The sequence below is a fragment of the Grus americana genome, chromosome 14 (genome assembly GCF_028858705.1).
Source record: "Grus americana isolate bGruAme1 chromosome 14, bGruAme1.mat, whole genome shotgun sequence".
In the NCBI taxonomy this organism is placed as follows: Eukaryota; Metazoa; Chordata; class Aves; order Gruiformes; family Gruidae; genus Grus; species Grus americana.
Genome location: NC_072865.1, coordinates 9,035,654 through 9,062,648, shown reverse-complemented (window position 1 = coordinate 9,062,648; position 26,995 = coordinate 9,035,654). Strand labels below are relative to the sequence as shown.

The 26,995-nt window shown below is 37.8% G+C and overlaps 1 protein-coding gene across 1 annotated transcript in view; it reads left to right on the top strand.

The window, feature by feature from the left end:
• CLINT1 (clathrin interactor 1) overlaps nt 1-20,884 on the top strand; it is a 52,085-nt gene extending 31,201 nt beyond the window's left edge. The window contains exons 6-12 of the mRNA XM_054841445.1: nt 3,249-3,423; nt 8,372-8,603; nt 9,104-9,185; nt 13,522-13,599; nt 17,495-17,754; nt 18,453-18,657; nt 19,149-20,884. Coding sequence (XP_054697420.1) covers nt 3,249-3,423; nt 8,372-8,603; nt 9,104-9,185; nt 13,522-13,599; nt 17,495-17,754; nt 18,453-18,657; nt 19,149-19,510 — 1,394 coding nt within the window. The 3' untranslated portion in view covers nt 19,511-20,884. The remainder of the gene's footprint in view (nt 1-3,248; nt 3,424-8,371; nt 8,604-9,103; nt 9,186-13,521; nt 13,600-17,494; nt 17,755-18,452; nt 18,658-19,148) is intronic.
• Nucleotides 20,885-26,995: the final 6,111 nt, after the last annotated feature.

The window sequence follows — 26,995 nt, the reverse complement described above, 5'->3', positions numbered from 1 at the left end:
TACTGTAGGTCCCGTGTGTTTTCAAGGGAGGGTTCCCAGAGGTAATACCGAATTTACTTTGTGTAGACATACTAAGCTTGCAGCTGGATGTTGGTTGCACAGCACAGCAGACCCGTATGCAGGCTGGAAATCTGGTGCACCACTGCTCATTCCTAAATCCTAGGGAACTGCAGTTGTCAGTGTCAGCCATAGTTAACACCGGAAAGGAAGTTCTAAACTTTTCATTAAAAAAATAATACATATTTTAAAAAAAAATAAAAATCTGTATTGTATATTAAAAAAAGATGTGAAGGGTTACTTGATCATCTGCTTCCTCATAGAAAATCAGAAAACCTGCCATCAGATCTTCAGAATTCAAAATTCTGAAAATTAAAGAATCGTGCCATGATGGCTGAGATTTGTGATGGCTGAAGGTGCCAGTCCTATATCCAGCTTGGGTCTGGTACTTGTAATAGGACCTCTGTTACTAGAGTCCTTTATTTAAAATACACATGCACAAAACAAAGAAGAAAACCATCTGAATGCTGTTGACAGGTAGTCTGATGTACCCTTGCTTCTGGAAATAAACTCACCCATTTTGCTGAGGTGACTGATCTTCTCATGTGTGCAATGAGTCCTGTCAGACTATTTGCATCTTCAGCATAGTGTGTTTGTAAGATCTTGGCTTTAGAGGATGTGATGTGATCAGCTTCTCGTTGTTTAGAGAGGACACAGCTTTCTCTGACAGCCTTGGTTAGGTAAAGGCACACAACCAGCACTGTTTTGCTTATCAAGTCCAAGCGTGCTGCTTCCTCCTTGCTCCCCAGTCCCTGCCATAATGCATAGCAGGGATCTGAGTTTGAGCTGGCTTTTATGTCCAGTGTATCCCAGTGTGTCATCCATGATCCGGCTGTCAGTCTTGAGATGTTTATCTGTATTTTCTTTGGCCTGAATAAATCCTTGGCTGCTTTTATTAAGGGATGAGTCCCCAAGTCACAAGGCTCTGGTTTGCTAGAGTCAGTGACTTCTCTGAGAGAAGGGTTTGGTTATAAGATCTGAGTAGTAACTGCAGGACTTGAACTTCACCTGTCCCTCACTGTGAGCCTTAAACTTAGATTCGCTCGCTTCTGTTTTGACAGGTTACTTCTGTATTCCTCTGTTTTACCTTTTCCTCGTATGCAGAGTAGTTGAAAATCTCTATCTCCATGGCAGGATATGTCTTGTTTTATTATATTCTTTTAGGCTTTTGCTACTTGCTTGGAATTCTGGTGATTCTCTTTTTAGGAAGTACTTATGAGTCACTGCATTTGTACTTTATGTGTCCCTCTGTTCGTTCACCGAGCTTATCTTTTGACTTGCTCTGTACAGAGTCGTGATCTATCCCTCTATGCTGGGTAGAAGTCTTTCTCCATATGCTCTTTAGTTACCATTCAAGTTTTTGCATTTAAAGGACTGTCTCCTTTGTCTTGTATTTCATTTTTATGGTAAAGGATTTTTAATTATCCCTTCATTTGTTGAGTAAAGTTTAAAAAAAAAAAAAATCTTCGTAGCAGCACAAAACAAACTTCTTCCCAGGTCAGACTTCTAATCTAAAATATTCTAGTTACTTAAATATAAAATGCTTGCATTTTCAGAGTTTTCCTTAGCTCATTTTGTCTTGAAAATACCAAGCTCTTGGGTTTTTTAATTTATTTTAAAATTCCTATTGCACAAGGAAACCTTCTAATGGAACCTACATTAAAATGCTTGAGAGCCTGACATATATCGAAATAAGACCATTTTATTCTCCTGCAAAATTTAACAGTAGTACATTTCTTAGCAATTTCTCCTTTTCCAATGATAAAGATCTCACTGAGTATCTCGTTGATTTGTAACAGGTTCTCTACTTTGAAAAGGTTTGTCTATCCTTTATGGATCTAAACAAATATCACTGGAGACTTGCACTTAGCTCTTCAGTAAGGAAATATATCCTCTGGTATATATGGTATTATTGGACAGATATAACTCAAATTTTGCACCTTGTAGTGCTGGAATCCATCATTTTCTTTTTATTAAAAATGGCTTAATTGAATAAATCTTGAACATTACCTGAGCTACAATGTAATTTGTATGTAACTTGAAGTAATTAATTTTTTGCCTTTCTTCCTTTCTGCTACTCAATTTTATACGGTTTAAGTAAAAAAAAATTAACTAGTATTTCATATTTTTCAATAGTACAAAAAATGCCTTGTTTCATGTGTGTGATGGCCCAAAATATAGTATGTTTGAGTGTTGTCTAGAAACTGAGCTATATTGGGGTGGTTTATATACCTATATTTGCAGCAGAACGTCTGATATAAGATCACAGTACGAGTTAGTAAGGTGTGCTATGCTTCTGATAGTTAAGCCTTGTTAAAATGTAAGTGTTGTTTGGGGTTTTTTGTTTTTGTTGTTTTAAATTAAACTCAGGTTGGCTGGATGTGTATAAACAAACCCAGCCTTCAGGTTTGGTTTTTTTTTTAAACTTTCTCAATGAGATTGTACAGCAAATGTACTAATTTCAAGTAAAACTGTCAGCTGTTTGTAAGCTAAGATACCAGTATGGAGGTCTTGAATACTTGATTAGAAAATTTTTTATTTTTTGATAATAGTGCTGGTAAACATGTTCAGAGTAATCAGTGGCTGTCGAAAAGGTGAGTTGCTTTACTGTGTCGTCTTTTTTTATCCCCTTTTAAAGGGTTTTTTTTTTTTTAAATCACCAAGTGTGAGAAAGAAAGAAAACAAAGTTATCATGCATTGCACACCTACGTCTTTCAGTATTTTGGTGCTACACTTTTATGTGTCCGTGAATGTCAACATATAAAAAACCCCATTGATTTACCTCTGAGCACACAGCTTGGCCAAGAATGGAATATCATACATTAGGTGACTGTTACAAAACTGGCACATCCCATTTCTGATAAGCTACTTATGCACCCAGGGTTGATTGTGCCTCTTGTGCTGCTCCAGCAGTCCAACAGTGTCCTGATGTGCTGTGCCATGCATTAAGATTGTGTCATTGTCATACACAAAAGTCTTTGAATTTGCATTCCTGCCACTTAATGACTGGCATTACATGCTGTGCATTGCTGTAATACTGTTGATTCAGCACTGAGAGCTTTCAGTTTGCATTGAAAACTTGTAAGGTTTATGTATGTAGGGCAAGGCAGCTTGAGAGTGATTCCAAAAAGACCACAGGCATTTTTTTCCCCCGTTATCTCTAGTATTTCTTATCTTAATGCCTTACACAGGTGAAAGATACGATCCTGAGCCCAAGTCAAAATGGGATGAAGAATGGGATAAAAAACCAGCTTTTCCGTTCAGTGATAAGTTAGGTGAGCTAAGCGACAAAATTGGAAGCACAATCGATGATACCATCAGCAAGTTCCGAAGGAAAGACAGAGAAGACTCTCCAGAAAGGTGCAGGTACTACAGTTATTTTAACATTAATTTATTCTCTTTATAATTGCTATTATAAAGCTCTTTGACGTTGCCAGTTATTAGTTACAATGCTATGCCATTCTTTTGTCTGTATGGAAGTATGTTTGGGTTCAGTACCTGCTTCATGGGCTCCTTATGCAGCTCTTACTGGCTATGGGGGATAATGCAGCTCTGTCAATAGCTGACTACTCTTGGCTGCCTTCCATTACTGCCCTTAGCTTAGATGCTGGTGAAGCAGGGAATTTGGCTGAAATTTCCTAAGTTTTTTTTCTTGTCTCAGCAATTCAGTGGTCTTCCTTGCGCCGGTATGCTTGAGGCTGCTGTTTAATGCTACAGTTACTCTGAATGCTGAAGTGCCAAAGAGGGAGATGTAAAATTGTTTAGACCTGCCTTGACACAGTGCTGCTCCTCTGAGCTGATCTTGGGAAGAACAGATTGTAGGTGACTGACTTCAATATTTAGAAAAAAAAAAAAAAGTCAGTTGAACCTTCTCCAGAAACTTGTTGTATTTTACGTCTGGTCATTACATTTTTTTCACTAAGGAGGAAAACCTACCTTGCTTTGCTTGCAGAAAGAACTTGAAATACATCACACTTCAACATTGCATTGAATTTTATTATCCGGAGATCAAATTCATACTTAACAGAATCTGAAATTGCTGTAGAGAAAGTACTCAATTATATTGAAATAATTTCCTTTTGGGAAACAACTTAAAATTCAAATTTGCACTGAAATTTGATTAATTTTTTTACAGGAATATCTTCAGATACATTAACACACACATTTTTACATATGTATGTATAAAATTACACATGCACACACATATATTAAAAAATTCATGCAGTTTTGCACAGAAACAAAAAATAATTCTAATGGTAGCATTTCTGAGAAAAAGGTGTTATGGTCCTCTTCCTAAGGCATTAATAAATCATAAAAACGGCATTCTTTACACACATCAGGGTTCCCTCTTAGAACTTACTATCAATAGACTACAAAGAGACGGGATCAGAAGTAAACAATTTCAAATTTAACAAGGGTATATTGCTGTGTGCTTTTCTGTACTTACCTTTCAAAAGCAACTTGTCCCATGACGTCTATGAAGCTCACTATCCACGTTTCATGTAGAGGATGTACAGTAAACATTTTTTAATCTTATTTTCTTTGCTTTATGTCTGAATGGCTCCTGGTCACTTACTTGTGCGGATGTAAAGTTTTGTACTTTCTAGTGTTTTAGACAGTCCTTTCTGCAGTCTAAACTTTATAAAAAGCTTATTTTGAGGACTTACCACTGTACATCTCTACCTCAAGTTCCACTGATCTTTTTTTCTGGCTAATATTACATTTTTCTTTTTTGGTCTTGTAACTCTTGTCCCTTTTTTATTTTTATTCCATTTTTTGGTAAACATCAGATGTGGTATTTGTCATCAAGTTTATGAAAGTAATAAACTCAGGATTGAAATAAAAGGAGAATTTTTTGGGACATACATGAGCAAAAACAATTTGGTAGTTGCTGGTTATCCTGCCATAAGAAAGAATCCAGGTTGCAGCAGTATGGCTTCTCTAACATTGCTTTGGCAACCAGCCTGAAATTTCCTTTTGGGAGGTATTTTATCAGATTGTAGAAATAAAGGGATTTCTTTCTGCAGGAGGCATCAAAGGATCTAAGAAGATTGAACTCAAGGTTCTAGAATGCCTATCTACTTATACTTAAAGATACTGTAAATGCAAACCTTATAATTCATGTTATATTAACAAAATACTATATTCTGTATGAAGTTAAACATTGAACTGAATAGAAACATGAAACTTTAATTATCATGTGACTTAAGCTCACAACAACATAACATTCTCTTGTAAATGCTTCATGAAATTCATGCATTTCTGTGTTTTCACATGTCAGCAAACTTTTTTCAAAAAATAAAAGAAGCCTCCAAAAAATTTGCTCGTTTATTTGTAGCCTGCTGCTATATAACAACATTGAATTAAGTTGCTGTTTTACTTGGAAAAGTGAGTAAATGGTGCTACTTGCTCAGCTGGCCAATCTGTTGTATGTTCTATTGTTTCTATCTTAATAGCTTTGTAAATGTTATTACTTTAGTACTGTAAAACCAATAAAGGTCTTAAAGCACAAAGGAAAAATGTGACTTTGCACATCTTCAGTGGTTAATGGAATTTGGATGACACGATCTTTACCTCCAGTATACACAGTAGAAGAACTTGGCCAAACTTCTGGATTTCTGACTACTTGCAAAGCTAGTAGTTTGCATAGAAGAAAAAAAAATGCTTGAAGTAACCAAGAACTTAACCTGTGATACAGCTGGCTTGAGTTTACAGTAGATTTTAGTGAAACTGCAGTTCACACAGATAACTGGAGAAGCCTAGTCTGCTTTTTTTCTTTAGAAGAAAAGCTAGTACTGCTGTGGGGGAATTGGATTCTTTTTTTCCAGTAATATATCCCCTTGGAAGTAGAGAAGACTGGAATCAATACCCCATGGGGTGGGAAAACCTCCAGTTTTCTTTCATAGTGCTTGTTAGTTCTTAGGTCTTGAGTGAACGAACCAGTTGCTGCCCTGATTATATCCCTGTATGCTGAAGTTTTATTTTCTAAATAACCTGCAGATATACAGAGGTTCTTCTGAAACATTACCCTTTTTTCAGAAAAATTTTTAAACTGTCAATCCTTGTTTCTCCAGTATTCAGAAAGGTTGATGCAGGTAACAGTAGAAAGGAGACAAAAGTTTTAGTACTCTCATAAAAGGATGCAACAACCATGTAAAGAATTACTTTTGTAGTAGGGTTTAATTCAGATAGTCTCAAACTATAAGTAAACTATTTTATTGCCTTAAAGAATGTTGTTCAAAAAAACCACCCCATACCACAAAAACCTCAAGGCAAAGAAAAAGACTTTGTATCCATACTTTGGTTTCTGGAAGTTGCAACCATTCTTTGCAGAATTTTTTTTTTAATTATTTGGTACAATGCTAACTAACTTTTATTTTTAAGTTCATCCTGCAATTCTCAGATGGAGCACTGCAATTTTACTATTCTGAGCACAGTAAACACATTTAAAGAGAACATTAATCTGTAATGTTTCTTTTTTCTTTTTTTCTTTTTTTGTTAATGTGACCATTAAAGAAAAATAAAAAAAGATCTCCTGAGACAGTTTGGAAAGCAGTACAAGTTGTCAGAGAAAACTGAATATTGTAATATTTGTCCTGCTTTCAGGCATATATGTTTAATTTCTTTTCTCAAAAGCTTTTAGACATTTATTTTGCTGTAGATCACCAAAGACTCACTTTTTTTTCATTCTTAGTGAGATTAATCTCTTAACATTTCTGTAGCAGTAGCTCCATTGATCTGACTTAGATGGTTATCAATCACTTCCTCAACCCACAGAATGCATATATGGACTAGGCGGACTCTGTAGTGATGACAAGAAGTTCATTGCAGCAGGTTTTAAGAGACTGAGTCTTAGTTGCGGTTGTCCCAGGCTTGGATACTTTCAACGCGCCTCTGAAAGGCAACATCATCCACATTCCTCCAAGGCTTTTAGGATGGATGTACCATGTGTACCACACTAATATGCAGATCAGTCTGCTCTGGGGGCATGCATTAAAATACTAATGTCAAAAATGAAAATGTGGTTAGTGGTCCCCTCTGCTATCTGCAGAAATCTAGAACTGGAACAGTAGCCTCTTGTTGCAAGTCAGGGTTGAAGTGCCTTGGAAGGATAAGGTTAGGTGATGCCATTTGAGCTCACTTGTCTGTGTAAGGCTGGCTCAAGCTAATGTCAGTAGTCACTAGGTTGGTCAGCAGCTATGATATTTTTCTTTTAAAAATAAAAACATTAAAAAAGGGAGTGAGTATTTGTATTCACTGATGTTAATGAATTGAGCCATCCCCAGTGGTGAGTAGGTAATATGCGTAGAGGAAATGACACATGCAATGTATTCCAAAGAGCCCACTATTGTTAACAGAGAACAAAGGCTACCCTCCAGAGTATATTGCAGTTAGTCATATTCCCACTGACAAAGGGACAGCCTTTCTTAAATTTTGCAGTTTTAGTATTCTAATGCATTATTAAAATATAAAACCCATCCACTTTCAACTTTGTTGCTAAGGGAATTACTATTTCAAAATACCTTTCAATATATTTAAGCTTTCTCTACAGCAATTTTTGCTGTTATGTACAAATCTTATCTTGGTGGGGGGCAATTGGTTTGTTTGTGAAAGACTTAAAATATACAAGTAGAATGTAAGATATTAAACAAATATTATGCAGTGACATCTAAAAAGTTTTTGCCTAAAATGGTGACGCTTTTTTGTTCTTTTACATTTTAAGAATAAATATGTGTTCTTTGATAGAAAATGAGTAGTATCATTGCATTGCATAATTCTGTAAATACTCTTTTTCCACAACCATTTTAAAGAATATAAAAGCGTGTTTCTCTGGAAAGGGAAATGAGTTGAAATAGGAATGGAATTCTTGAAATCTGAAAGATAGTACCTGTGTTTGGTTCACTGCTTTCTGTCTCTTGGTGCAAGTACTGAGCAGACCTGCCAACTTAACTTTTTGTTGCTCAAGTGTTACATAATGTGTGGGGGAGTTCCTGTCAGAAGGTAATTAAGTGTACTGGATTTAAACACTGATTTCCTATTATCCTCCGCTGTGGACTTGCAGTTAATGTTTAACAAAATAACTTGTTTTTCTTCATCACTTTTGTACAATAGGTACAATGCTGTGTTATGTAGATGCATTATGTAAGGATAAAACATTTCCTTTCTCAAATGTAGGAAGAAGCTGTATTTTTATTATGAACCATTGCTGCAAGGAATTGCAGTAACCAAAAACACTTGTGGCTTAAGCCAAATATCCACTTAAGTAACTGAGAAGTCCATCATGAATGGTATTCTATCGCTTTTGTTTTTCTAGCGACAGTGATGAGGAAAAATCAAGAAGAGGTAAATCTCCCAAAGCTGAATTTAAAGATGAAGAGGAGACTGTGACAACGAAACATATTCATATTACACAAGCTACAGAAACTACCATCACACACAAACGCACAGCAAATCCTTCAAGAACCATTGACTTGGGAGCAGCAGCACATTATACAGGGGATAAAGCAAGTCCAGAACAGACTGTTGCCGCCCAGCCAACAGCAAAGGTGAGACAGCAGGGCACAATAAAACATGACTTTGGAAACAGTGTTCTTCTAACTTCTGAGACATTTTTCTAGTTTAGGGTAGAATTTTTGTTATGCAGCCTTCAAGGGAGCTATATTTTATCAAAAATGTTTAATTGGGGTTTTCAAAGGCAGTGGAACAGTTTAATTACAGAATGCTTTTTGCGTGATTGCTTTAAGATGTAGAATTTTTTAAATGTGGTCATTACCATGTTTTACTCTCTTCAGGAAAGCAAAGATAAAATCTTGGCCTGAAGTGTGAAGGATTCTCTGAACCTGCACACTTACTGACAGGTTATCAAGTTTTTCGGTTATCAGAAAAAAAGAGCTACTAGCTATTCACTACTTGATTTGAAATTTAGCCAGGTTCCAGTGATTGTTGGCTTCAAAAAGCACCCAAAAAACCTAGAAAGCTTCTCAATGTCATTTAAGATGAGTGATAACATCATGAGATGAGATCTATTGTGTGATTTCTTCTTCAGGCTTCTGTACCCTCTGGCAGCAAGTCATCTAATGACCTGGTTGATCTGTTGTTTGATGGAGCAAGCCAGCCAGCCTCAACAGGTAGGCACATTTTGGTTTTATTTTCTTAATGCATATTTTGAAACATTTCTGAGCATTGTTTGTTGTTATATAGATAGAGTAGTAGATAAATTGAGAAATGAATACTGAAAAAATTCAGAGCTGCCTAGAACCTTTTCTAGCAAGGTACTGTATGTGCTATTGCATGGGACTAATAAATGTTAGCAGCACAAAGATTAACTGCCAGATCAGTCTGTCAGAAACTGTGTTCGTAATGCAGTTATTTATAATTAACTCTAAAAGCAAGTGCGATACATTCATATTCAAGCGTTTCTCGTAGTGCAGTTCAGATCTTAGGCAGCTGGAGATGGATAGTATTCATATAAGCTTTCATCTAATGTATATGGCAAACTTGTTTCTTTATCTTATTTTGTCTTGGCACTTGGCTGATCCCAACCCTAGTACCAAAAAGAAATTGCTACCTAAAAGTAAAATTCGTCGTTGTAAAACATGTCCCATCACTCTCTAAATGTGCAGTTGAATTTTAAGTCCATTAACTTTCATATTGACTTAGCCTTACGCTCTCAAAATGCAATTTCTTTTTAGGAGTGTGTTAAATTTCAGTGCATTGCTTAGAGGATTGATAGAAGAGTTTGGGGGCTTGGTGGTTTGCTTTTCAAAACTGAAAACTTTAAAGACTTGTTATTGTGCTTACAGGTTCTTAATATCAACAGTTTTGATTGCGGCTAGCGTGGAGTAAAAAACGGACTTCCATGCACTTGTGGTCTAATGGCACAAATGGGAGGGAGTTAACTGTGGGCAGATTTTTTGTTTAAAGATCACTTTGAAATAACAAATAAAATATGAGCGTGTGCATTTTTGTAGATAGAAACTTTTAATGTAACTTCTCTCCATTACAAAGAAGCAGCTTCTCTTATATATGGGATCATATTCACATTGCTTGTAGAAGTGTATGTGTGTATCTCGGAGATGACTGATATTCAGCTCCAGTCTTTGTTTTAAAGATGGTGTAAAACCACATGAGGCTGCAGTCCATGGCTGGAGGTCCACATGTGTGGCAGGGTGGCTGCATTTGTGCATATGTAAAGACTCCTCTTACCTCTATCTGAAGTTATGCCATCTCTGGGTGTAATGTAGCGGGAACCCCTGTAATATGTCACACTAGGTATTTTTATTATAGTGTTTGAGCAAAACCAGTATAATGAGCACTCTGTGACACAATTCCTTTTATCATTAGCCTACCAAAATGCTACCTCTAAGTATTTAATAGAATATAAAATACATCAAAACTGTATTGGAGGGAAGGGAAATTGTCATGGTAATCTAGTATCAGAGATCTACCAGAAATAAGAAAAGATTAAGCCGGATCTTTAAAATTTTGTACACTTTTTTGAGGGGGGAAGTAGATAAAGTCTATATGTCTTTTCTGAAATATATGTTAATTCCTAATGGTTAAGAAATTAAATTAACTTCATGCATCTGTTTTTATGCACAAATGCCCCCAAATTTAAGGAACAACTTATTTTGCGTTATTTTGTGTTTTATTAACTTCACATACAAAGGTGTTCATTGTACATTGGCATTACCACAGTTCCGTGGAATTTTAAGATCCTGGATCAGAACCACTACCCCAAATCAATACTGAAATGTTTCCTATCTAATTCTTATGGGAAAAGAGATTAGAGCCTTTTTTGGGTTGGTTTAGATATGTGTGTGCATGTTTTTGGTTTTATGTATAAAAATAAAATCACATTGAGAATAAATTTTTCCACTTCAAATTGAGACTTGCCATATTTCAAACAGAACTGTGGCAGCTTCCATATTACAGTGTATTTGAATCTTGTATCGGTTCAGTTCTTTGCTGTAGTAAGCCTTTTTTTTTCTTCTTGCCTTTTTTCTTCTTTTTCCAAAGTAGCATTTAGAAGTGGTGTTGAGAAGAGGCATATTACCAGCTGGTCCTGCTAAATAACCTCTTTGCTGACCTGAGAAGGCAGATGGAAAGGGTTCATTTGTAGTGACAGATCTCGCATGGGAATCTTTGAGGATAGCTCATGTTGAGAAGATTAGCACTGTCCTTCACGTGCAGGTCACTTGTTATGACCACTGTTCCTTGCAGCACAGGGTGTGGGAACATTCCCAGTGTCAGGCAAGACACAGGGAAAGGGTCAAATGCAGCCTTTGATCTATCCTGTGAAGGAACTGGCAGGGAAGTCATGTGAATTCAGGGAACTTGGAATTTGCTTATGTATGTATTTTCAGGTGCAGAGATGTGGAGGAAGGTTGGTGAGGCTTGGGGGGTTACACAGTGCTAAAGCAACACAATTTGTCTGTGAGGGGGGCGGTTGGTTACCATGAAGGAACAGTCCGTTTGAGAAGACGTAGAATCTGTGGTTAGACCTGCTGGAAGTAATTTTTTTGGTGTTACTGGAGGTGAGGTTCTTTAATCTTAGCTGGTGATACCTTTCTCTAGAGAGAGTTAATGCATTCAGCTTAAGCTCTGCCACCTCTCTCTGGAACTCCATTTCATTTGAAAACAGGCAATAGAGGTGGAGAAAAAGTTGATTTGACTGAAAATGTTAAGGGGTTATTTTGGGTTTGAACCTAGTTCTGTTTTTAAAATCAAATTAATCCCTAGATACTTTGTCAAACAGCCAAGGGATAATAGGTGTAGCATGAGCATTGATTTTTTTGAGGATGTGGTTGAGAGTGTGTCATCTATGTTGCTCATTCTGATATAAACCCTCAAACCATTAACCTATTCTGAACTCTGTGAGGACACGTGATGAAAAAAATGATTTGAAAATGTTTGTTGCAGTAGGCAGAGTAAAACACGATCAGAACAGTTTTTCAGCTTGATACTTCACTGGCTCATCTTACTCTCTTTATTCTCAGGTTGTAGTCAGCATAAAACTTGTGTACAAACATAGGTAAGATGATTATTGGATCACTTCAAAATTTGTGTTGAAGAAATTTCTTGACTTTGTGTGAAATCTCCCTCTTGAAAAAGTGGTAAAAGGATTTCAGTAGTGCTATATTTCTGAAAATTCAGACACACCATCCTTGCATTCCCTTATGTTTTAGATCATATGCTACATTCTCGGCAAGAAAAGACACTTCCCCTTGGAAGAACAGTCGCCTTCCTGGCGATGTCTACAGTAAAATAACATTAAAAAGAAATACAAGTACACATGTATTAGAAAGTGAATGGTTCCTTTTATTACTGCTAGCCATTTATTAAAAAGGAGATGGTTCTAGTTTAATTAACCCAGTTGAGAGTAGCAGATGGGGCAGAATGTCTTGCAGCGATAAGACAATTCAGAAATGGCACCAGATGTTGGAAGCTGTCCCTGGTGGTGTTTGAGTGCAGCACAGATGTTCCAGTCCCACCTGGCTAGTTTCTAAGCACTGCAGGCTAAGCAGCTGTGATGTAACCTATATAATGTACGCATAACACTAAAAGCAAAATAATTGAACTGCTGCAGCTTCTTCTGAGGGTGGGACTGCTTGGAGGTGAAATCTTTGAGGACAAACAAATAAGGTCAACTTAGCTTTCTCAGATCAGTGGAATGCCTACTGAAAAGCAGTAGCAAGGCTAATTTGATTTTTTTAATAAACTTTTTTGTTTATTTTTAAAAAAAAACAAACCCAAGCTTTCCTGTATGGTTCTTAATTCTATCTTCTGTTTTTATATCTTCACTGTATTTTTTTAGTGAAAAATTGTTACTGTGCTGTATTCAGAAGTTAATAATTTATGTGCAGTATACAAATGTCTGCCTGAGAAACTTAACGTTCCTGCTGTAGAAAGGAAGCAAACTTATGAAAAAATGAACACAAATGCAAGCTCTGTCCTTGAAATCCCAATTCAAGATCACTGCAGAATCATTCATGCTTTAAGTAACACAAAAACTAAATATAAGGCGACATGTAATTTTTCATAGTAAGCATAATAAATTAACTTTTTTATAATAAGAACATTTGACTTTTATATATTTCACTTCCAAAGTTTTAATTTTACAAACTGCCAAACTAGTAGCATCCCTCACTAGTTAAAACTTGTTAACCTTTTTAATCTCTCTAAATGTAGAGATAGCAAAAACTTGTCTTTTAGTTTTTTCCCTAGGAAAACAAAATTGCAAGCTCTACAAGGCAGTTGGAAATAATCCAGTTTATTGTTGCTCAGGCTTGTATAAATATAGTATGGTGACGAACAGCAAAACCAGTGCCAACTTAGGGAGCAGAATCAATAAATCCATCTTGCCTCGTACAGAACAGCTTTTCTTCATAAATCCCGCATGCAGTTGTTGCAATGGATCTTTGTACAATCCTGTAATAGCAGTTGGCTTCCTTCTGTTTCTAGGTGGATCGACTGACCCATTTGGAGGATTTGCTGATTTTAGTTCGGCTGCTGCTTCAGCAAGTTTCCCTTCATCGCAAGGTAGGATTAATTTACAGATTGAAATGCTGTTTAGGGGCAGAAAGCAGGGAAGAGATGCCACATGGCATTATTGAAAGTCACTTCCTTCTCCAGCACAAACTGTATTTATGTAACTGGACCACAAGTGCTATATTGAGCAAGGAAGATTTCTACTGTCTGGCACAGATGTCTCATTGGACCTGAAACTTTTCATTAACTTTTATTTCAGAAAAATGTTAGTAGAAGTTACAAGTATATCCTTGTTCATCTGATAATATAAGTATATAATATGACTTAAAACATAGCTGCAATCCTAATTTTGAAATGCATGGAAATAAGATGTGACTTCTGGAGTGGAAATGTAAAACCTGAAATGAATGAGTGGGGGTCCAAATGCTGGCTGAAGAGTGCCCACTAAACAATTAAGTTTTTAATCCCAGTTTTGCAGTTGTGGGCAAGGAGATATTTTGATTGGAGTTCTATCTACAGTGATGGAATGCTTCAAAATGACAGTACTTGTGTTCCCAAAATGATTGCAAAATTTGCTGTAGTGATAGGACCATTCAGATTATCAATCTTCATAGTCTTCCCAGTGTTTTATGTAAGATTATTCAAATATTTTATTTGCAATAAAAAGCAGTTTTCTCATACTTCAGCTAACAGTTTGCAAGCTTTTCAGATACAGGTAGGTATTATTAATTATTTTTTAAAAAGTCAGCTGCTCTGGTGGGATAAAAAGACTTGCATGAAGTGTTTAATAGTCTGGTTTGCTTGCTTGTGATAATGCTGTGAACTGAAAAGTTGGTAGACGGGTTTTATGCTGCTATCTGTAGTTTCCGAACATGTGCAGAGGGTTCAGATTGGTCTTAAGAACTTTAATGATATAGGCAGGGCAGTAAATTAAATGGGTAGGTTGAACAAACCCAAAAGATGAGATCATGTTCAATGAAAAATAGCAGCCCACCTGTGATAGAAAACTTGAGTCCCTAAAGATGTCCTCAGCTCCCACCTGTCTCCTAAGATTAAGAAAAGTTTGTAATTGTTTAGAGACACACAGTTATGTTGGCCTTGTCAGATGGCGTAATGAGGGGAGCCTGAGAGAGGCCATTTCCAAAGCTTCCCATGATGTCTGGATTGCTGTTGGAAGGCCTTGTGTGTTGGAGGGGAATTTGCTCAAGTAATGTGTTCCATACGTAATACAACCACATCAATGGCTTTTGAAGTTGCATATATACATTTGTGGGATGAAGCTGACTAACACTTTATTTTAGCTTGGCTAAATAACGATTTGTTACAGTCTCCTTCCTTTTTTAGGAGAAGCCTATTAAATAAAAGATACCTAGATCTTCCTTAGATGACATGAGCAAGATTTTACGGTTGACTCATTGCATGTCCAGTCATTTTGCACGCAAACATGCAAGCTATTACGTAGACATGGCCACTGTCTGAAAAACATTTCCCTTAAAATTGGACTGAGGAAAAAAAAAAATGGACTGGGAAGCTACCTAAAGCAATCAGCTTCCTTCCAGTGGAATGATTTTGGGAGCCTACAGTGCTACATAGACGGGACAGTGCTGTAAACAAACAGAGTGGAGGGAGCTGGCTGGCTATCTCTTGTGAAGTTAATTTGGGCAGTAGTGGTGTTTGAGGCTGGGGATTCTCAGCAAGGGTGTAGGATTAAGTCCGGAATGAGGAAAGAATAGCAAAGAGGTTGATCAGCAAACCTACCTGTAAGCCAGCTTTTAGTCAGCATGTTTGGATCTCTTCCTTTATTTTGCTGTGTTAGGAAAATTGTACTGGGCATGGATTAGTTAATACACCTTTAATTTGCTTGATAGGAAAGAACTGCTCTAGCTTTTTTACAGGCTTTCTTAGTCAAAACCAAGTTGTTTTGCAAACACAAAGCCGCCTACTATGCAAATAATTTGTGTGTTAATACAGTCTAAATTGATACAATCCTTTATCTGCATTAACATGATTAATCTATTCCAATCACCATTATGCAAGGGACAAGGAGTCCTGTGAAATGATTAATCATTCCTGAACAGCATAAGCCCCTCTAGGAATCTTTTCCTTCTTGATTAATCATCTTTGAAGTTCTACTGAAGGGGCAAAACCTTATTCCTTTTACCCCCACTGCCATTATTGGTGCTCAGTGCACAGGTCTGAACATAGAAGCAGCACACTCAGCATTTACTTATCTATCAGGAATATTTAAAGTAGGTTTTAATTTTTAATATGTAATACTAATTGAAACATTCTAATATAGCCCCTCTTTGTGAGGGAGATCAAAGCAAATGTTCTAGTAAGGCCCTAAGCTAATGAATATTGGTCCAGTTCACGTACTGAAGTTGTTGGCAATACTTGGATTTCATGAACAGATTTACTCTCCTACTATTCTAAATTTAAATTGGTAAAGATAATGATGACTAAAGATTGAAGGTGTATGTTGATAAATAATAATGATGACTAAAGGTTGAAGGCATGTGTTGATAAGTATTTACATGGATATAAAAGACTACTCCAGTTACCTTTTGAGTGGGTAGAATACAGTTGTAGACAATTGCTATGGAAGGCTATTATAGAACTAGCAGTTGTATAGATTAGGAAGCGGAGACTGGCACTGGATTCATCTACCCCAGCTTTACGTGTTTGAGACTTCATTTGCTCATGTAAAGAAATTCAAGGGATGATTTAACTGTTCATTTCATATGGCAATGACATCACTCGAGACCTAGCGGAAGTACCAGAAGTATATCAGTGACATAATCAAAAAGGCTGACCTGTACAATGGCCCAAACTTGGAACAAGATTTTCACTAGTAGCAACGAGAGCTGTTTAAATGGCATTGCTTTATTTTTAGCATCTCCTGTAGATGTTTTTGTAAGCTTTACTTCCCCTGTGAAGTAACCCTTTTCTTAATAGAAAAACATGTGTTTTTTAAGGGAGATAACATCTCCTCCCATTTGACTCCAAGGTTATGACATATTCTCAGTTCACTGGTTTGTGTCTCTGGACATCTGTGATCCTGAAATAGGTACCCTTGCAGTTGTATACAAACAGCTTATACTGTTGGGCTCTTCACAGCAAGATGCAGAGAGCACTGTAAGTTGCTGTGTGTTGATTTAAATATTTGTCTACAAAAGCCCTGGTACATTGAAATGAAACAAAGTTTAAGTGGTGAAGTAAGAGTTCAACAAAGCTTCTGCTGAGAGAATTGTTAGATCCAAGATTGAATTCCTGCTTCAAGCTGAGGCGTTTAGTTCAGGAATCAGATTTAGAAAACTTCATGCGTTTTACACGAGTGCTTCGTGGGATGGGAAGAAATTATTCCTTATCACCTCAAATAAGAATTCCCTGGCAACTTGCTTTCAAAGTTCTGGGTTTTATTTCCCTCAGCATTGTTTTATACAAAGAGCTACTAATTGTATATAACCAAATTTTGAAGTAATTATCTTTGGTTTATCATGATGGAATTTGCTTTATCAAGTGGCTCATTCCTCACAACTGTTCTCTGAGTGCTGAGGTGGTAAATTGATAAATGTTATCAAAGTTCTGTGTGGTGTTTTGACTAGAGCCTCCAATTTACCCCTAAGTTATCTTTCAGTCATATTTCAACTAAAGAAAACCTGTCTGTATTTGTCTCACATCCACAGGTGACATGTTATCAAACATCCATCTTTCTGTGCATGGATGTTTTCGTATTTCCTTTGCTACCTTGTTAAAATTGTTGGAATATTCATGAGAGGGAATGATGTCCAGATGGAGGTTCTACCTGCAGATGTTAATCTGGACGGACACAGATCAGCTCTCATTTGTTTCAGTTCATGGAATATGGCATTTGCTCACTGCCTTTCTCTAAGTCTTCTGCCTTTCTTTTATCTGTCTTCCTTCCTCCCACACTGTTGCCTTTCAGGTACAGCAACAAGTGGAAATGGAGACTTTGGTGACTGGAGTGCCTTCAACCAAGCTTCTCCTTGTCCCAGTGCTTCATCTGGAGAGTTCTTCAGTAGCTCACAGCCAGCTTCTGCCCAGCCTCCAACTGCTTCAAATTCTACTGATCTTTTTGATTTGATGGGCCCCTCTCAGACAACCATGACCTCTTCACAAAGTATGAATTTCTCTATGATGAGCTCCAATGCTGTGGGCATCAGTTTACCCATGTCAAGGTCACAGGTATGCTGCTATTTGTACAGTTTGCTAATGACCATCCTCAATTAATCTTTTGTCTTCTCCTTAATCACAGCATTGAAAATGAATCTATTGCACTCCTGGAGTCCATACCTAATCACTCAGATGCTGTGATCAGCATTTTGTAAGAAAGTTTTGTCCAAAAATGTTTGAGTAGCCTCTTAGAAAAGGTGTCAAATGTTCTTGAAAAGCCTCCTTTTATAAGCTAGTCTTCTCTGAGAGGGTCTTCATTGTTCTGTGAAGCATTGCTGCTTTGTTGTGGAAGACAAAGTTAAAGCCATCCTCCACAGGTTTCCAGCCTCAAGTAGATGGAGGCAAGGACTGATCTGTTCTCCAAAACACAGCAGTGCCTCCTTCAGTGGAGGGTGTTTTTGGAAACCATAACAGGTCAACTTGGTGTTAGGAGGAGGAGCATGTTTGAGTTCAAAACTTGACTGCAGATGATCACTGTCATTTTGCACATTGATTGGGGAGCTTGATTCTAGCTTACAAAATATTTTTTTAACCCATTCTAATGGCATTAACAGCACATGGAAATGCTGCTTTGGAAGAGCTGAAGTTCATGGCTAAACATCTCATTGGCTTTTTATTGCCTTATGTGGAAAAACTAACACTTGCTGTTCAGTCTTGATTCCTATTGGTAAATTGTTTCAAGTGGATCCCAACAAACTTTTTTTTTTTAGCCTCTGCAAAACATGAACGTTATGATGCCGAAGCCTAACTCCCTTTATAATACAAGCACAGAGATGGTCCAGAAGAATGCAAGCAAAACTCTACCCTCAACTTGGTCAGATCCCAGTGTAAATATCAGTTTGGACAATTTAGTACCTGGGATGCAGCCTTCCAAACCCCAGCAGCCATCACTTAATACCATGATGCAGCAACAAAGTAAGTGATTTTTTTGCACTGTTCTGCATGCATGCTGAGCTCTGTGTGTGTTTAGTAGGTTGTCTTTGAGATGGAGTATTCTGTCAATTACTGTTTTCTTATGTTTAGTCACAATTCTTTCTTGAACTGCTGCGATGCTTCCGATTCGAGTGGTGTTTTCTAAATGGAGACTGAGGTGCTAGGAGGCTGGTGTCTGTGCATGTTTTTACTGTAGAGTTTGCACCGTTGCTGTGTCTTGATTTCAGGCTTCCTAATCTCTAGAACATATCTAGAATATGCATACTAACATATATTGGTATAAAATGCTATTTAAAACTTACACAGTTATTAAGACTTCACATAGAAGATAGGAAAACAAGTGAAATAGCTATGGTTTTGGCCATCATATCTTTGTTCACAGCAGTTACCACATAAGTCTCCTAAAATATGTGAGCATCTTCAGCATCAGATTCTGATTAATGAATTTTGTGTCCTGTTCTCTTTTTTTGCAGATATGCAACAACCTATGAATGTCATGACTCAAAACTTTGCAGCCGTGAACCTCAATCCTCAGCCTAACATGATGCCTGTTCGACCCCAGACAAGCCCCTTGATGGGAGGGCCCGTTCCTGTGGGAATGGGAATGCCCAGTGTGATGTCAGGTACGATGGGAATGACGTCCATGGGACCCACGCCTATGATGAACCAGGGAATGATGGGAATAAACATGAACATGGGAGTGCCAGCTACCGGAATGGGTTTGACGGGCACAATAGGAATGGGGGTACCCAATATCGCTATGACCTCTCTGACTCCTGGGACTGTACAACCCAAGCAAGATGCCTTTGCAAATTTTGCCAATTTTAGCAAATAAAGATTGTAAAATAAATAAAATGAAATCAAAGGAAATAAATGGGCAAACCGAATGAAGGATTTTTAGCTGCACAAATATAGATGGGGAAGGGATGGAAAACATTGATCAGTACTTTTTTTTTTTCTCCTTTATCAGTTAAAACTTCAACATAAAGAACCAAAAGCTATTTTCTAAATGTTGAAATAACTAGGGTTCAAATTCTGGAGAGGTGAAACGTTCTTCTAAGGAATGCGTTAGATGATTTTGCAAAATAATTTGTATTGAGACCATCAAAAAAACTTTCCTACATAGAAGAACCAATTTTAACTTTGAGACTTGATGGAAGACTGGAATGGGGGTTGGGTAAAAATGTTTGAATCTAATTTTATACTTTTCTTTTTTTCTTAAAGAGCTTGATTTTCTTTTCCCCCCTCTCCCTGATCGCTTTGTCATAATTGGATCATTCCTTTTACTATCACTGAGTCCACAATTGAAGTCACTCAAGTACTATGATCAGTTTTTTATAAGAATATATATTTTTGTCCAAAAATGGCTTACCTATGTGATTATGGCTAATTCAAAGGGACCTGGAATGTATATATACTTTTGCTAATATTCCAGCCACACTGCTATATTACCCAAATTTTTATTGTAAAAATCCTGTCCCAGCAATTTGATGATCAACAGATTTTTGGGGTCTTAACATGCTTCTGTTGTTATAACTGATATCCAGTGCAAGGCTGGGAGAAGCTTTATCCAGGACTGCTGGAAGGTTTCCTTTCAGAAAAACTACAGAAAATGCACTTTCTTGCAGTTCTTTCACAGTGGCAGTCATCATCCTTTGTACCACCAATATCCTTACGGAGCCACTGGTTTATGGCATCAGCAGCAGTCAAAAGGCAAAAATATTTATTTTTTGCATCATTACAAAAAATAACAAGGTGAATTACACTTAAGTTATGTAAATCTATAACCCTGCCTAATCCAACAGCATTAGATCTCAGCTTTTATACAACATTTGGTGATTCTTTTGTGTAAATATGGCATTAGCAGCTGTGGAATCCAATAGATGAATTAAAATATATATATATTAATAAAGGAAACCTGTAGCAGTCAAAGATTTTACTGATTTACTGAAAACAAAAGAATGAATTAAGGTTTTGGGGATTTTTTTTTTTTCCTTCTGTAATTCTGCATTTAAGTTCACATGAATCATGATTCTAGAATCAAGCTGGGAATATTGTTAAGAATAAGCACTATATTATAGGTATGAAATTTATTGCCTCCCTTTTCTTATGTTGGATTTCTTTTTTATTATTAAATTGATAAAACTTTGTTTCCATTGTATTCATAATGTTCTGTTATACATAACATTAAAATGTTCATTAAAATCAATGTTGGGCTGCTTTTCCTTTCATTCCATTTGACATTTATGAGAGCATTTGGGAAAAAAAATAATTATAATTTGGGCAAAGTAATTTTTATAAATAATTTAAAATTGTTTAATGACTTCTTATCTGAAGCCTTTCCTATCTGGCTCTACTGTTAGGAATTAAAAATGAAGCAGGCAAGATATCCTGACCCGCTCCAGCCTTGCTAATGCTCCATCTACAACATTTCTAATTAGGCAGAAATTCATGTACTTCAGCTAAGTGGTAATGAAAAGTGATTCATTTGCTGAATAAGAGATGAGAGTGAGTGTAATTAGCTGACTGCGGTTTTTAATCTTTCAACAATTCAATGTGTTTAAATTAGTTTCAAAGAATAGGAGCTTTCAAGTGTTGTTACATCAAAGTAATCAAGGCAGGCTTTAACAGCTGAGTAGGAGAGATCGCTCTGGTTCCTGTTCTGAAACCTTTAAACTTATTTGGAATAATCATCTTCAAAACCTCTAGTTCTAACGGATGGGAAGATTCAAAGTGGTTCAATATATGCAAAATTGTGGTGGGAAGAAAGCTAATTCTGGGGCAATAGATGGGGTGGCAAGGAAAACCAAGCTATTGTCAGTAGTGCTGGAGGGGCATGGTGCTGCTCGGTGATCTTCAGAGGGTTTCTGATGAGTAGGATGAGTCCGTTCTCAATGCTGTCCTTTTAAGGTAAGTTTAGCTGTTAAATAGTTGGCTTTGAGTTAAAAGATCATGTCCTTGTTTAGGTTGCTCACATCTCTTCAGAGGAACCAGTGATTTAGCTTCTATTGGGACATTAATAATAATGAAGGACATTTGTCAAGGGTTAGAATAACTCAGTAGGAAAATTTGGTCAGTTTACAGTAGATTTTTGTGGTTATCTCCATTGTATCTCAAGGCTGTGTCACATACATAAGCATATGGACCAGTTGTAGTACTGAACTGATTCATTGCCCCTACCATACATTGTTCATCTTATGGATCAATATCCTAATTACGAAGAAGGTTGTATGGAGCGTGAAGACAAGTTTTTTTCAGCCAGCCAGGTTGTCAGCAGGTAGATGAGAAGGAAGTCCTTTGAACCAAAATAAACATTAGAAAAGAAAACCCAGGGAGATGCCTTCAGAACGTGGGCCAGGTGCATCCCCATGCGTCTTGAGCCCGCAGTGCTGAGAGCCTCTTGCATGGAAGTTTCTTCCCATCCTCTCCCCCAGTTAAAAAACATGGGTCATAGGTACCAGTGCTTAGCAGAATATATTCAGTCTTTATCTAAAATGTAAACCATAAAATGGGGCGTGCTTGCTTAAAACAGTATTGAACTTGTTTAAGGTGGATATCAAAATCTTTCCATCTGATATTTCAACTATGAGCAAAATAATATATTAAAAATATAAATTATCTTTCCAGGTGAAAATACAAGTGAGCTACTGCATGAATGATGACCCATTTACCGCTTATCAGTTGCTGCCTAATATAACCCAAATCATGCTGCTATGTTAGTACAACTCCTTCACTTTTAAAGCCAGGTCTAGCTGTAACAGCCCAGGTTTGGCCTTGTGACCACTGCCAGCATAGTGTCGTGATCTTTTCACGCCATGCTGAAAAGCAGTTGTCATGGAAGTTTGGAGTAAATAGAGCAAACTGTTCTGTCTGGTCGTAAGAGGTGGCCTTTACCACCTCTGTATTCTGTGGTTTCTAAACTTAATTAAGAGTTCAGTTAAAATTAGTGAAATCCTTCATAAAGGATGTCTGTACTTGAGAAAGGGGCATCAGGATCCATCCCTGTGTGCACATTTATGGAATCATCCAAAAAATGCCTCTAGATGTGTACAAAGGAGTAATAAATTCCAGGCACAGATGCAAGTTCAGTGATAGCTAAAGCATCCACCGTGTTCTACAAAAGAAGTTCTATTCAAAACAGCTAAACAAGGGTATTTATAGCAGCATCTGTTTCAGCTCTATCTGTCAGCTAAGAACAGTCTGACACAGCTTAAGGGAGGTGGGGGAGGGATTTATCAATGAAGTGTTTACATAATGCAGGCAGGCATTGTATACTCAAGGTGATACCGACTATAACAGGATAACAAATATCTAAAGACACTTTTATTCTCAGAGGCCTTTGCTCCAGGAGTCACTCTACAAAATTGCCTCCGTGTTCCTCTGTGAACGACTGTAAACACTTTTATAGCATAGGACATTTTATAGTACTGTCACTTGGTTCTGATTAAAGCTTTTAATGACAATGAGGTTTTTTAATTTTTTTTTTCTTCCTCCCCTCCAATTTTGTTTCAAGCCGTCACTAACTAAAATTCAAAATTGCTTCAGGCAAACCCATTGGGTTTGCACACATATTGAAACTCTTGTTTTAAGCAAAATATTTAATTTGACTGCAAAGGAAACTTTTTTTTTTGCTTAATACTCGGAACTGCCAGCACAGTGAAAAATCACTCATTGTACAGCTCCAGGTACTTGCTGACAGATTTGACTAGCAAAAAGCAAAAGTACAAATGAGAGAACTGGAAGCTAAATACTGAAATATTGTCCTTTTCTTCCTACGTTGGCAACTGAAGCGCGGCTCCTTCTCGGGGAGAAAGCAGCACTGTGCTCCCTGCTCCTCGGAGGCTGCTGCGGTGGGATGAGCTGGACCGGGCTGCGCGCTATTCCCATCAGCCAGAAAAAGAATCAGCGTGACCCTTTTTTCCCCCCCCAAACCACTTGGATTTGGAGCTTTTAACATTTTAAATGTGTCTGTGGGAGAAGGGCTTCCTGGGGGTGGTAGGAAGATGGTGGTGGTTCCAGCCCTGCTGCCAAGACCTGCCTGTTGGGAGCTGCTTTTGACGCTTTGAGGAAAGAAGGAAGAAAGGAAAAAATAGTAAATTGCAAAGACAACTAGGTGAGCCTGGTTAATGTTGTGCAACTGAAAGGATGGCCTGTGGAATTTGTAAGTCAATCTGTATGGCTTGGTCAATGATCTGCTTACAGTTTTATCTGGCTGGGTTGCTGTGGAAGTTTGCTTCGCCATCTAAAATGACCTTTAACAATTGAGATGTGTCTCATTTTCATTTTTTATGTGCTTCTGCATCCACTGTTCACATAAGGAAGGCTAAAAGGTAAGGGAGAAATTCTGCAGAATGTGGAAAATGAGGAAAGGTGCCTTTGCAGAACGTAGTGTATCCCTGGATGGCTGCAGCGGGGGTTCTTTTCATGGAGTAATCCAGGTCTCCACGTCCGTGTGAGTTCTGCGTGTGTACGGCGCAGTGAAGGCTCAGCTCATCTCTGCTTTCAAAAATGTCTTTACTCCTCACAAATTTGCAGATTATTTTCTTTCTTTAATCATGCCGTGAGGTACTGGTTCAGTAATTAACTGGTTCTTTAATAGAGCTACAATTACTTTGTTTCACGATAAGGGAAAAAAAAAAAAAATGCATTCCAAGACAGAGCTACTTTCGACATCTGGGAACCTCCTAACAGCTGGCTATCTAATGAATATGCATCTGCTTAAGAGGCTGTAAGCCATTAATAAACCAATAGATATAAAACAGAAACAATCTTTGTCAGCTTCAAATGAGATTGGACGCAATGTGCTGTGAAGTGTCACTGTCACATTGAATCGAGCTGGGGAGGTTAACAGCTGCTCCTCGGTACTGGTGGCTCCGTGGCAGAGAAGGGAGCTGCAGCCTCATGGCACGAGGAGGAGGAGGAGGGCTGGGCTCACAGAGCTTTGCAGGTGGTTTCTGCTCCATTTTCCTGCCTTATTTCTCATGGTACCAGTTGTGTTTGAGGCGCTGGTGACCTTTTATTTGCAACTCCAGCTAGTCTGGCTTTTTTTTTTTTTTTTTTTTTTTGTTTGACAGAGGAGGATGGGGGTTTTCCTACACAAATTATTTGAGCAATGCGGGAATCGACCATGTGAATAAATGACTGGGGAGAAGTTACAGGAATGTGATGAAAATGCACGTATTTGTCTGAGACCTGGGGCTTTGTAAGGAGACTAAGAAGAGCCCCTGAGCCATGTCGTACAACAGGACTGTTGTAGGGTGAAATAAACACTCTTAAAAACAGTGACAGTGACCTCATTTGACTGTATAAATATCTCTGACCCCTTAAGAGTTGTATCTGCACTTGTTCCAAGGAGTGTAGCATCGTACGTTGCCCCAACCTGTAGCAACATTTGGTATTTTATATTTATATTGTTCTGTGCCTTTATTTCCTGCGGCAGCTCCCATAAACGTGACGTGGATTTAGCGTTATTTTAGGCATCCCTATCCCTTCTGCCCAGCTGTCGAGTCCAGCCCAGGCTAGCCTAGCGTGTTCTTCCTTTCAATGGCTACTCATGCCGAACAGCAGCCTCTTAAAGCAGTGATAATTATTTTGATGAGGAATGTTAACTAGGTAGAATCTTCCTCAGAGAAAAAATCTGATTTCATCTTAAGCTACACTAGTGGTAAAAGTTACTGTCAATTGTTGAATAACCAACCGCTCTGCAGCCTCCCCTGGACAGAGGTTAGAGGCAGCTTTTATTTTTGGTTCTGAGGAGCTGGAGTAGAGGTCTTGTACCTCGCCTGGACTCTGCTTTAGAGCCAGACTTAGACCACATACCTTTTAGTTCCTAGGAAACTCTCTGCAAATTGAGATTTGGAATTGTTTTCCCTGCAACTGTAAAGGGCAGTGTTAGGTTTAGCAGAAAGATCACTGCAGCATTAAGCTTTGTGCCCCCTGATTTACGGGTTTTAGTTTCAAGAAAATGGAAGCAAGAAAAGTTAAAATGGGAAGATGAGCGCTCTGTAATTACTGCAGCTCTTTTCTAGCAGCTTCTCAAGAGAGACAACTATTGCCCTCTGTATCACCACATTGATATAATTTAAGCCAAAATCTGTTAAAAATATTGACTTAATTTCCTAGTCTTAGCCTTAATTACTAAGTTTTAAAACAGAAGATGGGTTATTCAAAGTCTGTTTCAGAGTTGCAGCCACACTGGTGACAAATTTAACTTCTCAGACTTCAGGTTTTACATCGAGGGTTGGCGTAAACTGGAGGTGTAAACCTCTGCGCTATAGACGAGCGTCTTTGTGGGTTTTGCAGGGGTAGAACTTTCTATCCCCGCTTCGGACGCGATGCTGCTGTACTGCCACAGCCCCTGTCTTTGGCAGGGGCAAGGGCTCGTCCGCTTTGGGTACAGCAGGTAGGTCAGCGATGATCAACCCACCTTCCCTCCCTCCAGAGCTCTGCCTTTCATCCCAGCATTAGCGGGACAAAGACATTACAGTTTTATCTTTTTTGAGGCAGACAAAAGAGCAAGCTGTAAAAGAGGGCTGTCCTTTTAAATACTTTAACTTTTCAAGGTCATTGATGGAGCTTTTATCAATCAGAAAGCTAAATTCATACAAAAAGCATCTATAATGAACCAGGCATATCTTGAACCTTACCCCTGCAGCTGAATACGAATTATCCAGGAAGGTGCTTCAGTGGCCACGTTCACCGAGTTCAGCATCCCTGCGAACATCCATGAAGTAAGCAGAGAAGCCACTACTGTTGTGATTTGGCATCTATCAATTTCTTGTCTTTTTTCTGTAATTGATTTATTAATTATAGCATCTTAATGATCTATTTAAAATAAATAAACCATTTACACCATTTCAAAGGTATTTTGTGATGTTCAGCTGATATTAAAATAGCACCAGCCTTATGTGCTTTTTCAGCAAGTGACCTAATTAGTTAATAAAGTAATTGAATATTAAAAAGGATGTTGCAAGTGATTAAAATTTAAGAGCCTTCAGAACATTATTAAAGCTATAAATCATACATCACTGTTTTAATTTGCATAGCTACAGAATTACTAATGGTCCCACATGCATAAGCTACTTGGCAATTAGTCTTTTAACAAACTGTTGGTGATACTATGAGGTTACCAAAATCTTTCTCCATTTCTTGATTTGCAAACAAAATCCAGGATGAGAGAACACTAAAGGTTAAATTCCTAAAAGCCAGGAAACTTGGCTCTTTCACGTGCCTCTCTACCCCCACCTCTGTTCACTCCTTGTCCCTTGCCCTTCCGGCCAGGGGACCACATCCTCCCAATGCCCACCGAGGCGTAAGAAGG